At 48.9% G+C, this 14,917-nt stretch overlaps 1 protein-coding gene across 2 annotated transcripts in view; it reads left to right on the forward strand.

Annotated features, from left to right (window-relative positions):
* The first annotated feature begins 556 nt into the window (after positions 1-556).
* The window catches only part of MAJIN (membrane anchored junction protein), a 28,950-nt gene continuing 14,589 nt past the window's right edge, over positions 557-14,917 (forward strand). For both annotated transcript variants that reach the window (XM_058662814.1, XM_058662813.1), the window contains exons 1-2: positions 557-714; positions 13,889-14,006. In XM_058662814.1, coding sequence (XP_058518797.1) covers positions 13,906-14,006 — 101 coding nt within the window. In that variant the 5' untranslated portion in view covers positions 557-714; positions 13,889-13,905. The remainder of the gene's footprint in view (positions 715-13,888; positions 14,007-14,917) is intronic.

The raw sequence follows: 14,917 nt of genomic DNA on the forward strand, positions 1-14,917 counted from the left end.
TCCTAGCCTTGGATGTGCCTGGATCCCATATGGGCTCCAATTCATATTAACGGCAGCTCCACTTCCCATCCAGCTCCCTGCTTGTGGCCTAGGAAAGCAGTCGAGGACGGCCCAAAGCCTTAGGACCCTGCACCTGCGTGGGAGACCTGGAAGAACCTCCTGGCTCCTGGTTCGGATCAGCTCAGCTCCAGCGGTTGCAGCCACTTGGGGAGATCTTCCTCTCCGTCTCTCCTCTCTGTATATCTGCCTTTCCAATGAAAAAAACAATCAATCTTTAAAATAAATGAATATTTTATTTATTGAAAAGGCATATCAGATTTATGCAAAGAAGTAGACAGAAAGATCTTCAATCCACAGGTTCGCCTCCCGCCTCGCGCATCCTCCGTGCGGGGTGTGCGCGGTTATGGCGGCGTCGGAGGCAGAGGGAGCAGAGAAAACGAAACAACAGCGCGCATGCGCAGACCTCGGCCGGGCCCGCCGCGCCACGGCGAGGGGCGGGCGGCAGTGAGACTGCGCGTGCGCAGGAGGCCCCGCGGGCGTTAGCGCTTGAGAGCGAGCCGGGGGAGCGGTTGTTCGCGCCTGGCCACGTTCGAGGTCCGTGCTTTCCGTCCTCCGACAGGGCCATTCCTAAGGCGGCCACCTTCTTCAGGGCCTGAACGCCCCCTGATCAGGCCGTGTGGCAGAACCCAGCGGGTCCTGGGCGCTCGGCCTGAGGTAACGGCTTGAGGTGGACTCAGCGTTTCTTTGAGGGAAGCTGAGAGAAGTTTCCGTTCCCACCCCACCTCTTGGTATCAGCAGTGTCTCCTTGCTTTCTGAGGCCTCCTTCTGAACACAGGCCGCCCTGGACTCGGGCTCTGTCACCGTAGGGCCTCCTAGGAGGGCGCCAGCAGAGGTGGGCGGGAAATGGCCTTGCTGTCCATGTCTTTCTAGAATCTTCTCCAAGTTGGCTCCTGCCGGGGAGTGGACTCAGCCCCTTGCCCTTTGGGAAGGTTCCTTCTTTCGGGAGGTAGTGCTTCATCTCTTCAGTTAGTGCCTGGAACCGCTGGGAGGCATTCTGGGTTGTCCCCTCTCCCTCACACAGATCACCACATGGTGAGGAGGCCTCCTGGGCAGCTTCCCAAGTGCCCACTTGCTTGCGTGTCTGGCTGATGGCTGTAGATAAGACCACCCTTAGCTTGTTCCTGGAGGCCCAGGAGTTTCCTGGCTGGCCCGCCGTCATCTGCTTCTTTTTCAGAATATTTCCAATACTGTGACTAGAGGAATTTTTAAAATTATTTTTTCTCTTTTTAGAGGAATTTTCTTTTTGTTAATACTCAGTCATCTGCTCATGGCATTTAAAAAAATTTTGTTAGTGATGATGTTTACGTAGCTGATCAGTATGAAAAGGGTCGAGGAACAGGGGATAATGGGGGAGACCTTTCTATACATATTTTCTTCCTCTTCTTCCCATATATGGGGGAGAGGGGAGTACAAAAGGAAAAATCACACCCAGCCTCCCAACCACTGCATTCCCCAGGGAATTGGGGAACTGCCACCTGATGTCATCCCAAGTTCCCTGTTGTGGAGCATTTTCTGAGGGTTTCTGTGTTTTTGACAACTATGAGATACTGCGATATCACCAGGTATGAGGAAGTCTCTCCGAGGTTGATTGACTGCCATAATCCTCCTTTGAGCCTCAACTGACCCAAAAATTTGCTGTTAAGTTTCACTGGGGTAGTTGATCAATTTGTTCTGCCCTCCATCCTTAGCAAACCAGTGGGCAGCAAAGCCTATCCCAGCTCTGACAAACACAGACTTGGCCCTCAGGTGCCACAGGGGGACCTGCAGCCCAGTCAGAGTGATCCCCAATAACCCCGACTGGTTCCTGTGCCTGCCAGCATGTCCATGGCATTTTTTTAAAAGGAATTATTTGTGTCCAGTGCAGTGACTAGCAACTAAAGTCCTTACCTTGAACATGCCAAGATCCCATATGGGCGCCGGTTCTAATCCTGGCAGCTCCACTTCCCATCCAGCTCCCTGCTTTTGGCCTGGGAAAGCAGTTGAGGACGGCCCAATGCATTGGGACCCTGCACCCACATGGGAGACCTGGAGGAAGTTCCTGGCTCCTAGCTCCGGATCGGCACAGCACCAGCCATTGTGGTCAGTTGGGGAGTGAATCATCAGACGAAAGATCTTCCTCTCTGTCTCTCCTCCTCTCTATATATCTGACTTTGCAATAAGAAAATAAATCTTTTTTAAAAAGATTTATTTGAAAGACACAGAGAGGGGCTTCCATCCACTGGTTCACTCCCCCACATGGTCCCTAAAGGTGGGGCTGACACAGGGCAAAGCTGGGAGCTTCTTCTGGGTCTCCCATGTGGGTGTTGGAGACCAAGCACTTGAGCCATCCACCACTTTCCCAAACCATTAGCAGGGGATTGGATTGGAAATATAATAGCAGGGACAGGAAATAGAGCCATACAGGATGCTGGCATTGCAGATGGCGGCTTCACCCACTAGGTCAGAAGGCCAGCTGCAAGTCCATGGCTTTTTGTTTAAAACATATTTTAGTGTTTCTCTTAAGACAGAGACTCCGTAGGCCACACCTGGCTTGTGAAATGATCTCATCCATTCCAGTAGTTTCAAATACCATCTAATCACTGATGACTCAAGTTGATATTTTTGTCCTGCTTCCCATCCCTTGCACACTAGGAGGCTGCTTCCTTGGCATATATGCTTGAATGTCTTATTTAACCCCAAAAGCTGTTTGTCCCCACCCCAACACTGTTACCACCAGATGGCTTTCTGGGGTCCTTCCTGCAGGGGTAAAGGGTATCTACTTAAAAAAAAAAAGGTTTATTTATTTTTATTACAAAGTCAGATATACAGAGAGGAGGAGAGACAGAGAGGAAGATCTTCCGTCCGATGATTCACTTCCCAAGTGACCGCAATGGCCGGTGCTGCTTCTGTTCTAGGCCCCTGTAGTTCATCTTCCTCTCCGCAGCTATATACTTAGTATTTTTAAAGCATAAATCATTCCTCTCCTTTTTGTAAAATCCTGATGATAAAATCTGGACTTTTCACAATGACCTGCAAGTCTTCCACAATCTGGCCCCTGCTCACACTGACTGCATCTCTGTGCTAGTCACGCTGACCTTTTCTGCCCATGAAACTGCCTGTCACGTGCCATCTGTCCTTGCTGGGGTTTTTCTGCCTGGCTTTTTCAAAGCTTTGATCTCTATGTAGTTGTTTTCACTAGGGCTTCGACTCAGTTCTGTTCTCATCTGAAAGGTCTTCACTAGCCAAAGCAGCTCCCCGGTTGCTTTCAATTGTAACAGCCTGTTTTCTCCATATTACTTAGGGTTTCTTAAATTATACTTAACAGGCTGGTGTTGAGCCTAGTGAAGATGCCCACATCTCAGAATATCTGGGTTTAATTCTGAGATCCGGCTTCTGCTAACACAGACCCCAAAAGGCAGTGGGGATGGCTGAGGTGGCTGACTTCCGTTGAGTTCCTCCAACTGCAGCCCAAGGGTGGTTGTGACCACTGAGGGAGTGAACCGGTGAATGAGAGCTCCAGCTCTGTGTCTTTTAAAAGAATTTTTTGGTTTCTGTTTGAAATCCAGAGTGACAGAGAAAGAGCAACAGAGTGATCTTCCATTGGTTGTTTGACTGCAGATGCCCATGACAGCCAGACCTGGGCCAGGCCAGAGCCAGAAACTCCATCCAAGTCCCCTGTGCTGGGGGCAGGGACTCCGCTCTTGACCTGTGCATCCTCTGTTGCCTTCCAGGTGGGTTAGTAGGAAATCAGAGTGGAAGGCAGAAGCATGACTCCATATCAGACTCTCCAGTATGTAATGGGGGTGTCCTTTTGTTGTTCTCCTTCCCTCCCTCCCTCTCTCTCTTTCTTTCTCTTTTTTTTCTTTCTCTCTTTCCTTTTTTTTTATTGGAAAGTCAGATATACAGAGAGGAGGAGAGACAGAGAGGAAAATCCTCCATCCGATGATTCACTCCCCAACTGACCACAACGGCTGGTGCTGTGCCACTCTGGAGCCAGGAGCCAGGAACTTCCTCCAGGTCTCCCACACGTGGGTGCAGGGTCCCAAGGCTTTGGGCTATCCTGAACTGCTTTCCCAGGCCACAAGCAGGGAGCTGGATGGGAAGTGGGGCCGCCGGGATTAGAACCGGCGCCCATATGGGATCCAGGCATGTTTAAGGCGAGGACTTTAGTCGCTAGACCATGCCGCCGGGCTCTGGACCTCATTTTTTAAAATTCATTTTTATTTTAATATTTATTACAAATGTGAGGGAGTTACAGATCCTTGTGGGCTTCTGGAGAGGTCTGGGGCTAGGGGGAAAGCAGGTGAGATAAATGTTGCTATTTTCCTTCCTGTGTCCATGGGGTGGGAGAGAAGGGGCGAGGAAGTGGACTGCTCCTTGCTGTCCTCCGCATCAGTGCATGGGGATTGAAGACAGAGAGTGTGACTGATGTTGCCTTGGAGGCCTGGATGAGAAGAGTGTTTCCAGGTTGTGCATTTCAATAAGCCAGGTTGAGGAATTCTTCCTGACTCCTGTAAGCTGTCTGTAATTAGCGTGCCCAAAGAGCTAGGCGCTTGCTACAACAGAGCCTGGCCTTTCCACCCTTTGACGAAGTACTCTAAGTCTTCTGTTGGCTTAGATGAGCTGGCTGTCTTGTCTTTCATGATCCTCTGGGCATGCTTTCCATTTTTCTTCTTTTTTAAAAGATTTATTTATTTTTTATTGCAAAGGCATATATACAGAGAGGAGGAGAGAGAGGAAGGTCTTCCATCTGATGATTCACTCCCCAAGTGACTGCAGCTGCTGGTGCTGTGCTGATCCAAAGCCAGGAGCCAGGAACTTCCCCCAGGTCTCCCACGTGGGTGCAGGGTTCCAAGGCTCTGGGCCATACTCGACTGCTTTCCCAGGCCACAAGCAGGGAGCTGGATGGGAAGTGGAGCTGCCCGGATTAGAACCAGCACCCATATGGGATCTTGGCGTGTTCAAGGCGAGGACTTTAGCCGCTAGGCCATCGTGCCAGGCCCATGCTCTCCGTTCTTGCATGAGGCTCAGTCACTGAGGTGGCCCAGTCCTGAAACTTATGCTCCAGGGTCTGTCTGGTTTTACCTTGAGGCCAGGGACCAACTGTAAGGGTTTGATTGGGGAGCCACCAAGAAACCTCCCCTTGGAGGTCTTCACAGCTTGTTGTGTACACAAGCTGGTATAGGGTCAGGGTCAGGCTGCCTCTGCACCAGTCCACACATGTACCAGTGGGTGCAGCTTGGGGGTGCTGTAGCCCAACCCAGCCCAGCCTGCCCCTGGCCCAGCTCTTTTTGTGTAGTGGCAGGTGCTGTGGCCTAATCAGGGTGACATCGAGGAAACCCTACCTGGCCTGTCCCCAGCTTTGGTGCTTGAGCATGCAAGCAGGTGCTGCAGCCTAGCCTGGCCCAGTCCACCCCCAACCCCTGCTCTGATACTCATAGGCAAGGTGCTGTAGCCTAGTCCCTAAGGGCATCCCCCAGGATCCCTTAGCAGGCCTGCCCCAACGCTGGTTCTCACAGGTACCAGCATGTGCAGCGCGCAGCGACTCAGACTGGTTTAGCCCACCCACAGCCCCAGTACTTGACACTCACTGGAAGGTGCTGCTGCCTAGCCTGGCTCAGCCCAACCCCAGCACCAGCTTTCAATGTTAGTCAGGGGTGCTGCGGCCTAATCGGGGCAACACCAAAGAACCCCTACCAATCCCGTTTCCATCTGCTGGGGGTTACGGTGACCTAGCCTTGGCTGGTCCACTCTCAGTCCCAGGTTTTGTGCATGCTGGCGGTGCTTTGGTCTGCACACCTTTAATGTAAGCTGTTCAGACAAGGAATCCTGTCTCTTCGTGGATCGTTGCCCAGAGCAGCGCCTGCAGCATTGTGGGCTCTCAGATGTGTGCTGGCTGCTTTGCTGGTAGTCTGTCTCCTAGCATTCTCTTGCCCTTTGTGTGTTCCGGTTTGCCATGCTTTTATGTGTTGGAAGTGCCACACTCTCCTGCTGAGGAAGCCTGCACCAGCTTAGACCTCACACTCACTCTCCATCGGTGCCTCCCCTGGCTTGTTCATAATCCTTCAGGAATGAGTCCCTTAAAGTAGGCTTCCCTGACTCCTAGGTGAAATTTCTTTGTAACGTGTCATATCACCCCATCTTTCTTTCATAGTAGTCATCACTCAAGCTATTTGTAAGCTCTGTGCAAGCAAGGCTCTGAGTCGGTACTGCTCCTGGCTGTGTCGCCTCACTGAGTTTGTGGCACACATTGAGGAATCAGGTATTTATAAACTGAAAGAACAAATGTTGGGTAAAGACAAGATTGAAACGATGAAACAGGTTGAAAAAATCTAAGAGAGCAGTTAGCACAGAGTGTAAGTTGGTTGAATTTTTCTTACCTTCTTGAAATGGAAGTCTTGGGTCCTGTGGGATAGCAGGCTTGTAAGCATTGCATAAGTCTAAGTTGCGATGTAAATACCAACATTATAAACTAAGGTCTATTTGTCAGATCCCTGTGGTCTCGTAATTATCTGATTCGGTTATTTTAGAGCCATGCTGAGGGGTTAAAATGTGAAGAATTTAGGTGAAAAGTAAATCTAGGTCAGCTTGTGAAGCAGCCATCGTCCTGAAGCTTGCACTCAGCTGAACTACTTTGCTGTAGCAATGCATCTGAGTTTCAGTGTTGCCTTTGATGCATGACCTTGGCCAGATCACATTATCTGCCCAAGGCAGGTATATCTTTTTAACTGAGTGAATACAATTCTTAATCTCCCCAGTATGTCACCAAAATTGAATTAAAGTAAAAAAATGCTTCAAATTTCCTGAGTGAAATTTGTTCTCTTTATAGTTGAAGTAATTTCGTTTTTTATTATTAATTTCTTGAGAGCATACCATTGTTTCCTGCCAAGAACAAAGCCATGTGCTTGGAAGCCTTTTGTCCACACTTGCGTCTTCTGTCACTAGGACTCCTGAGATATGTACATCAGAGACTTGGGGTACACAGCTCACAATTATAAATGGTGTCCCCTTTCTCGGTGCCTAAGGATATACATTCTCTCCACCATTTGCCCTTGTAAAACCACAGGCACTTTTTCTTTTTCAAATCTACTTCCCCACATGTACTGTTTCGGCATGGCTCACCCAATGGTGGAACCAAAAACTCACGTCCTTAACTGCCAGTTTTACGTCCAACTGCTTTTTGGGTTCCTGAGGTTGAAAGGATTTTTAGAATGCTGCAGTGTGAGCTCAGTGTGATCTGGTTGCCGGTAGACAGCCTGAGCTTCGCGTCACAAGCCATCCCTATGAACAGGGTAGTAAGATGAGAAACTGTTGCTTTCCCAGAGTGAGAGCATAGTTCTACACCTGTTGACCAAAGGTAGTTTTTCATTAGATCTTAGGACAGTTAAGGTAAACACAGAAGATGCCCTAGGGTGAACGAGACACCTTTCTGTTTTACTGAGTAGTTCACAAAGGATTTTTGATTTTGGTTTTGTCCTGTGAGGTTTTAATTCCCTTCTCCCCATTCATCCAACAGGCAAAACAGAATCTGTTACAGTTTCAAGGACAAAATATTCTTGCACAAATACAATAATATATTTTTTCAAAATTTATTTTTATTGGAAAGGCAGATACACAGAGAGGAAGAGAGACAAAAAGATCTTTCATCTGATGATTCACTCCCCAAGTGACCACAATGACTGGTGCTGTGCCGATCCGGAGTCAGGAGCAAGGAGCCTCCTCTGGGCCTCCCACACAGATGCAGGGTCCCAAGGCTTTGGGCTGTCCTCAACTGCTTTCCCAGGCCACATGCAGGCAGCTGGATGGGAAATGGAGCTGCCGAGATTAGAATCAGTGCCCATATGGGATCTCGCGCGTCCAAGGCGAGGACTTTAGCCGCTAGGCCACTGCGCCGGGCCCAATAGCAAATTTTGAAGGTTATGTCTCACCCAAAAGGGTGAGCAGAGACTTATGAGAAAATAGAGTGGCACCATAAGTGTAAAAGTATCCTGAGTTGTCTTCAGTTATCAGTCTCTTCCTGTCCTGTATCAGAATATTTTCTTTTTTTAATTGATTAATTAATTTTTTTAATTGGAAAGGCGGGTATACAGAGAGGAAGAGAGGAAGATCTTCCGTCCGAAGTTTCACTCCCCAAGTGGCCGCAACAACTGGAGCTGAACCGATCTGAAGCCAGGAGCCAGGAGGTTCTTCCAAGTCTCCTGTGCTGGTGCAGGGGCGCAAAGCTTTGGGCCGTCCTCAACTGCTTTCCAAGGCCACAGGCAGGGAGCTGGATGGGATTTGGGGCTGCCAAGATTAGAACTAGTGCCCTTATGGGATCTCAACGTGTTCAAGGCAAGGACTTCAGCCTCTACGCTATCGCACCAGGCCCAGAATATTTTCTTCAAAAGAAAATGACTCCTTTGGAGTCAGCACAATGGTTCAATTGGCTAATCCTTCACTTGCAAGCATCCATATCCCATATGGGTGCTGATTTGTGTCCCAGCTACTACACCTCCCATTCAGCTTCCTGCTTATGGCATGGGAAAGCAGCAAAGGATGGCCCAAAACCTTGAGACCCTGCACTCATGTGGTAGACCAGAGGAAGCTCCTGGCTCCTGGTTTCAGCATGGCCCAGCTCAGTTCCAGCCACTGTGGCCGTTTGTGGAGTGAACCAGCACATGGAAGATCCTTCTCTCTGTCTTGTCTTCTCTCTGTGAATCTGCTTTTCCAACAAAAATAAGCCTTTAAAAAATGCAGATCCTCGGGCCCGGCGGCGTGACCTAGCGCCTAAAGTCCTCGCCTTGAAAGCCCCAGGATCCCATATGGGCGCCGGTTCTAATCCCAGCAGCTCCACTTCCCATCCAGCTCCCTGCTTGTGGCCTGGGAAAGCAGCAGAGGACGGCCCAAAGCTTTGGGACCCTGCACCCGCGTGGGAGACCCGGAAGAGGTTCCAGGTTCCTGGATAGGCATGCATCGGCCGTTGCGGCTCACTTGGGGAGTGAATCATCGGACGGAGGATCTTCCTCTCTGTCTCTCCTCCTCTGTGTATATCTGGCTGTAATAAAATGAATAAATCTTTAAAAAAAAAATGCAGATCCTCTAGCTCCACCCTGAAGCTGTCATCTTGAATTGGGAGAGCCCAGGAATCTGTACTTTTAAAAAAAGCCATTTCGTTACTGGATAGCATTGGTCCAGCACTCCACTAAATAAAACATGCTCTCCAGACAGTCCTTCAGGGTGAGGAGGCAGAATCATTCCTTCTGAAAATACAGCTTGGAGACCAACGTAAAAATGACCCTTTACACTCCATTTCGTAATTCTTTTTTATTTTTCACGCTCCATATTATAATTCGAATCTTCACTCAGAAGAACTTGCATTTTGATCTGATATTTTTGTACCCAGAGTGAGTTTGCTGTGAGTCGCCATGGTTATAGCTTCCTGACTGACAGGATGGTAAGTTACAGTGGAATCCATGGGACCAGGACTCGACTCAGCCTGGTTCCGTTCTTGACTCTGTGACTTTGTGGAAACCGTTTCCTCCTTGGATGGACTTCTCGTTGGAGAGGCAGGCTTTTGTCCTCCTTGGATGGACTTCTCGTTGGAGAGGCAGGCTTTTGGAGTGTGTGGCCCGGCCTCAGCACAGGTGGGTGGGCCTCTGCGACCTGCCAAGGAGAAGCTCGTTATCAGTCCTAGTCTCAATTCCAAAACACGGACGTTGGACTCACAGTGTCAGTGAGATTTCCCTGTTTTGCTGCCACACGTTCATCAGTGGTCAGAGAGCCTGTTGTCAGGTGAGGGCTGCTCAGTAGGTGCGTCTTACATGAATATTCCTGGAAGCATCTGGAAAAGTCTAACGTCAGTCCCTATGTGTCCTTTAAATCTAATTCTCGGGGCCCGGCGGCGTGGTCTAGCGGCTACAGTCCTCGCCTTGAAAGCCCCGGGATCCCATATGGGCGCCGGTTCTAATCCCGGCAGCTCCACTTCCCATCCAGCTCCCTGCCTGTGGCCTGGGAAGGCAGTTGAGGACGGCCCAATGCATTGGGACACTGCACCCACGTGGGAGACCCGGAAGAGGTTCCAGGTTCCCGGCTTCGGACTGGCGCGCATCGGCCCGTTGCGGCTCACTTGGGGAGTGAATCATCGGACGGAAGATCTTCCTCTCTGTCTCTCCTCCTCTGTGTATATCTGGCTGTAATAAAATGAATAAATCTTTAAAATAAATAAATAAATAAATAAATAAATCTAATTCTCGGATATTCCCAAGGAGAGGTTCTTGGTTGGAATTTGTCAGGTTCTGCATTGATATGAAAGCTAATTGGTCTCAGGTTCTTGGATTTATTTTTCTTGGGGTGCATTAAGAGAAGAATTCTTCAAATCTATCATAATAGCTGATGTTTATATAACACTTTGGAGTTCATGAAGTGCAGCCTGTAACATTATCTCATTTAGTCTCTCAGCAGCTCAGGGGCGGGGAGGTGAAATCCCCACTGTAGAAGCAGAAACTAAGAAATGAGGAAGCCCAATGCTCAGGGCCCAGTGACATAAGAGGCAAAAATAGAACTCAAAGCTTGATCCTGCAGTTTCTAATACTGCTTCTCTCACACTAATCCATACTGCCTGTCGCTGTTCTTCCTTTGTTTTGAAACCTTCATGATTTGTGGCCACCTGAAAAAACGGATCGAGCCTGACCCTTCCTCTGCAAGTTCCCATCAACTCACTCATAGTTCCTGGGCCCTAGTGTCACCATGGCTACCGTAGTCAATGTTGGAAAACAACCCTGTGAAACCTCCGAACCACTTGTGCTAGGGTTCTTTTGAATTATGCTGTCTAATCCTTATTTTCGAATGAGATAATTAGCATGTGGCATTTGTTTCTGAAGCGGGCAGCCAGCAATGATCAGGAACAGGCCCCAGCAAGAAGAGGGCTGTTTTTCTTCTTTCAGAGAGCCAGCTGTGGTGCAGCTCATGACATTTCCTCTCCGGATTGTCTTTTCCAGCCAGTGTCCTTCATTTCCTTTGCTCTGATGCCCCCAGACCTTGGCCTGCAGGCCGCCCTGCATCTCAGAAAGCTCAGAGTAACTGGAACTGAAGTCTTTCTCACCAGGTGGGCTTTCTGCCTGCTGGGAAAAGTCATCTGGTCCCCCAGCTCCGGCAAAGCTAGCCTAGGTTCCTGCCATGCCTTGGGCATGGGGCATCAGCACATTTTTCTCAGAATATGAACAGTATTTCCTTTCTAGTGAGTCTGAAATTGGCAAAAAAAAAAAAAATGCTTCTTTTTCATTTGAAACTGCATGTCTAGTATAAACAGTCCCCGGGCTCTGGCTCCAGCCTCCTGTCCTTCTAATACCAAGCAGCCAAGATCAGACAGGCTCTTTCCTTCCTGGCAGCCCCAGACTTGAACTTTGGGAATTGTTGGAAGCTTTTCCCTTTGGGCCCACAGAGCTCCGAATCCACCATCAGGAGTCTTCCCTGCTAAGTAGAAATGGCCTCGGGATAAGACAGAGGAATGCATAATGAAAATAGTCTTCTTGTGGTATGGCATTTTATTGCTTTTAAAGTGATTTTGCGGGGTTGTTGTTTATTAACTTGTTTTCCCCCCTTCTCATAACCTGAGGAATCAGGCTGGCAGGGAGGCTGAGAGCATCAAGTCTGGATCTGCCTGGCTTCTGTTGGAATCCTGACTCCATCAGCCACAGCCGTGGGCAGGTTATTTCATCTCACTGTACCTCCATTTCCTCTTCTTTCAAATTTAGGCCATTCGTGCACTTGTGAAGATTTAGAGAGCAGGGCACAGTTATCACTGTTGTTAGTTGCACAAATAAGAAGCCCAAAGCTCAGAGAGATGAGTGACATTAGACCCAAGATCAAACCCAGATTCTTCTTAGGTGGTGCCTGTCCTGTATGCTCGGTGTCAGCTGCCTCTGGGATCAGGACCTCATGTTGGATAAAGGCAGCTTTGATGGTCAGCACCTCTGGGCCTCACTTTCCCAAGTGCTGCTTCAGGTCTCGTATGAAGAGACAAAGTGCAGGGTTATTATCTCCAATTACGAACAGAAAGTGTGGTTCTTCCCTCTCCGTGCACGCTGAATGCCCTCCTGCAAGAGAAACACACCCTTGGGTTCCATCTCTCCCCTTGCCCAGCTTCTCTACAGAAAGGACTTCAAGTGGGCAGAAAATCCGAATTAAAGGAAACTTAGTAAGCGGTAGGCATGTGGTGGGCTCCTGGGGGATGCAGGGAGCCCCACAAGTCCTGCAGAGAGAGGGGAAGATGGCTGTCCTTGGCACCACTGGGAAATACCAATGTGCATCTTTATCGGCTGTGGCAGCAGCTGTGTAATCTCTTAATTTTAGCAAAAATTAATAGGAGAGGTCTTCTCATTGTACTGCCTCTAATTGGTACACCTTTTGCATTCTCTCATGATTGTTTTTTAAAGATTCATTTATTTTTGTTGGAAAGTCAGATACACAGAGAGAAGGAGAGACAGAAAGGAAGATCTTCTGTCCAATGATTTCACTCCCCAAGTTACTGCAATGGCTTGAGCTGAACCGATCTGAAGTCAGGAGCCTAGAGTCTCTTCCAGGTCTCTCATGTAGGCACAGGGTCCCAAGGCTTTAAACCATCCTCGACTGCTTTCCCAGGCTACAAGCAGGGAGCTGGATGGGAAGTGGGCTCGCTGAGATTAGTCCCAATGCCCATATGGGATCCCAGCGCATGCAATGCTAGGACTTTAACCACTAGGCTACCATGCTGGTCTCTTCTCTCATGGTTTAACTTGAGCCCTCTTCACATCCCCCTGGGTTCCAGGTGAAGCAGGAGAGACATTTCATTCCAGCAGAGATCCTGTGTGTCATAGGGCGGGTGTTAGCATCACTGGAACAGTGGTTTACCCAAGGCCATAACATAAACAGCAAAACTTGGGCCTCAGTGCAGTAGCCTAGTGGGTAAAGTCCTTGCCTTACCAGTATTAGCATCCCATATGGGTGCTGGTTTGTATTCCGGCTGCTTCGCTTCTCTTCCAGCTCTCTGCTTATGGCCTGAGAAAGCAGCTGAGGACAACCTAAAACCTTGGGACCCTGCACCCACGTGGGAGACCTGGAGAAGACTCCTGGCTTCGGATTAGCTCAGCTCCAGCCGTTGCAGCCATTTGGAGAGTGAACCAACGGATGGAAGATCTTTATCACTGTATCTCCTTCTCTCTGTCAATCTGACTTTCCAATGAATAAACAAATAATAATAAGGTAAATAGCAAAACTTGAATTCTGGTCTCAGAACTTCAAGAATAGAGGATGGGCCCAGCGCGATCGCATAGCAGTTAAAGTCCTTGCCTTGAACGTGCCGGGATCCCATATGGGCGCTGGTTCCAATCCCAGCAGCCCTGCTTCCCATTGAGCTCCCTGCTTGTGGCCTGGGAAAGCAGTTGAGGATGGTCCAAAGCTTTGGGACTCTGCCCACTTGGGAGACCCGGAAGAAACTCCTGGCTCCTGGCTTCGGATCAGCTCAGCTCCAGCCGTTGCGGCCGCTTGGGGAGTGAACCATCAGATGGAAAATCTTCCTCTGTCTCTCCTCCTCTCTGTATGTCTGACTTTCCAAATGAAAATAAATAATTCTTTTAATGTGAAAAAAAAAAGAATAGAGGGCGTCCCACATGCCATGTGTGTCCAGGCAGATAAGGGAAGGACCAGCCATTCACAGCAGAGGTGGAGTTGGTACAGGAGCAGGGCCGCTGGTGTTGGGTGCTGGTGCTGGGTATCTTTCCCATGGAGAGACACTGCACATTAGGCAGGCTCCCTCTCCTGTGCATAAAGCCAGCTTTAGCTTGTTGGTAGACATATAACCTTAGTAATTCTTGAATGTTTCTGCTTTATTTAGGCTGTCATCTGGGAGCAATGAGTTTAAAACCCTTCACCTACCCATTTCCAGAGACCAGATTTCTTCATGTGGGTCCCAGTGTGTATAAATTCAAAATCAGATATGGAAACAGTATCAGGTAACTTAATTTATTGTTTAATTACCTGGAGTGGAGCTGGCACCATGTATAGTAGGCTAAGCTTCCACCTTTGGCACTGGTATCCCATGTGGGCACCAGTTCAAGTCCCAGTTACTCCATTTCTGATCCAACTCCCTGCTTATCACCTGGGGAAGCAGCAGAGGACGGTTCAAGTCCTTCAGACCCTACCCCCATGCAGGAGACCGAGAGGAGGCTCCTGGCTCCTGGCTTTGGCTCAGTGCATCTCTGGCCGTTGAGACCATTTGAAGAGTAACGCAGTGAATGGAGGATCTCTCTGTCTCTCCTCTGTGTAACTCTACCTTAAACATAAAAATATAATAAATCTTTAAAAGCAAAATAATTTATTTGGGGCTGACACCATTGTATAGTAGATTAAGCCACCATCTGTGGTGCCAGTTTGGGTCCTGGCAGCTCTACTTCTAATCCAGCTTCCTGCTAATGGCCTGGAAAGCAATAGAAGACGGTTTAGGTCTTTGGGATCCTGTACCTATATGGAGATCCTAAAGAAATTCCTGGCTCCTGGCTTCAGATCAACTCAGTTCTAGCCATTGCAGCCATTTGAAGAGTGAACCAGCAAATGTAAGATCTTTCCTTCTGTCTCTCTTTCTCTCTGTAAATCTGCCTTTCCAATAAAAGTAAACAAATCTTTGAAAGACAGAATTGACCTGAGAAAGAAGAAAACAGAGACACAGAGAGAGCTTCTATTCACTGACTCGCTCTTCAAGTGCCTCTGGTAGCTAGGACCAGGCCGGGGTAAGAGCCAGGAGCTTGGAGCTCAGTGCATGTCTCCCGTGTAACTGGCCAAACCCAGCTACTGGAGCCATTGTGTGCTGCTGCTCAGGCCCAGCGAGAAGTTGGAGGGGGATGCTGGGCTGGGCCGCCTGTCAGTC

This window comes from Ochotona princeps, chromosome 4 (assembly GCF_030435755.1).
Source record: "Ochotona princeps isolate mOchPri1 chromosome 4, mOchPri1.hap1, whole genome shotgun sequence".
Taxonomy (NCBI): domain Eukaryota; kingdom Metazoa; phylum Chordata; class Mammalia; order Lagomorpha; family Ochotonidae; genus Ochotona; species Ochotona princeps.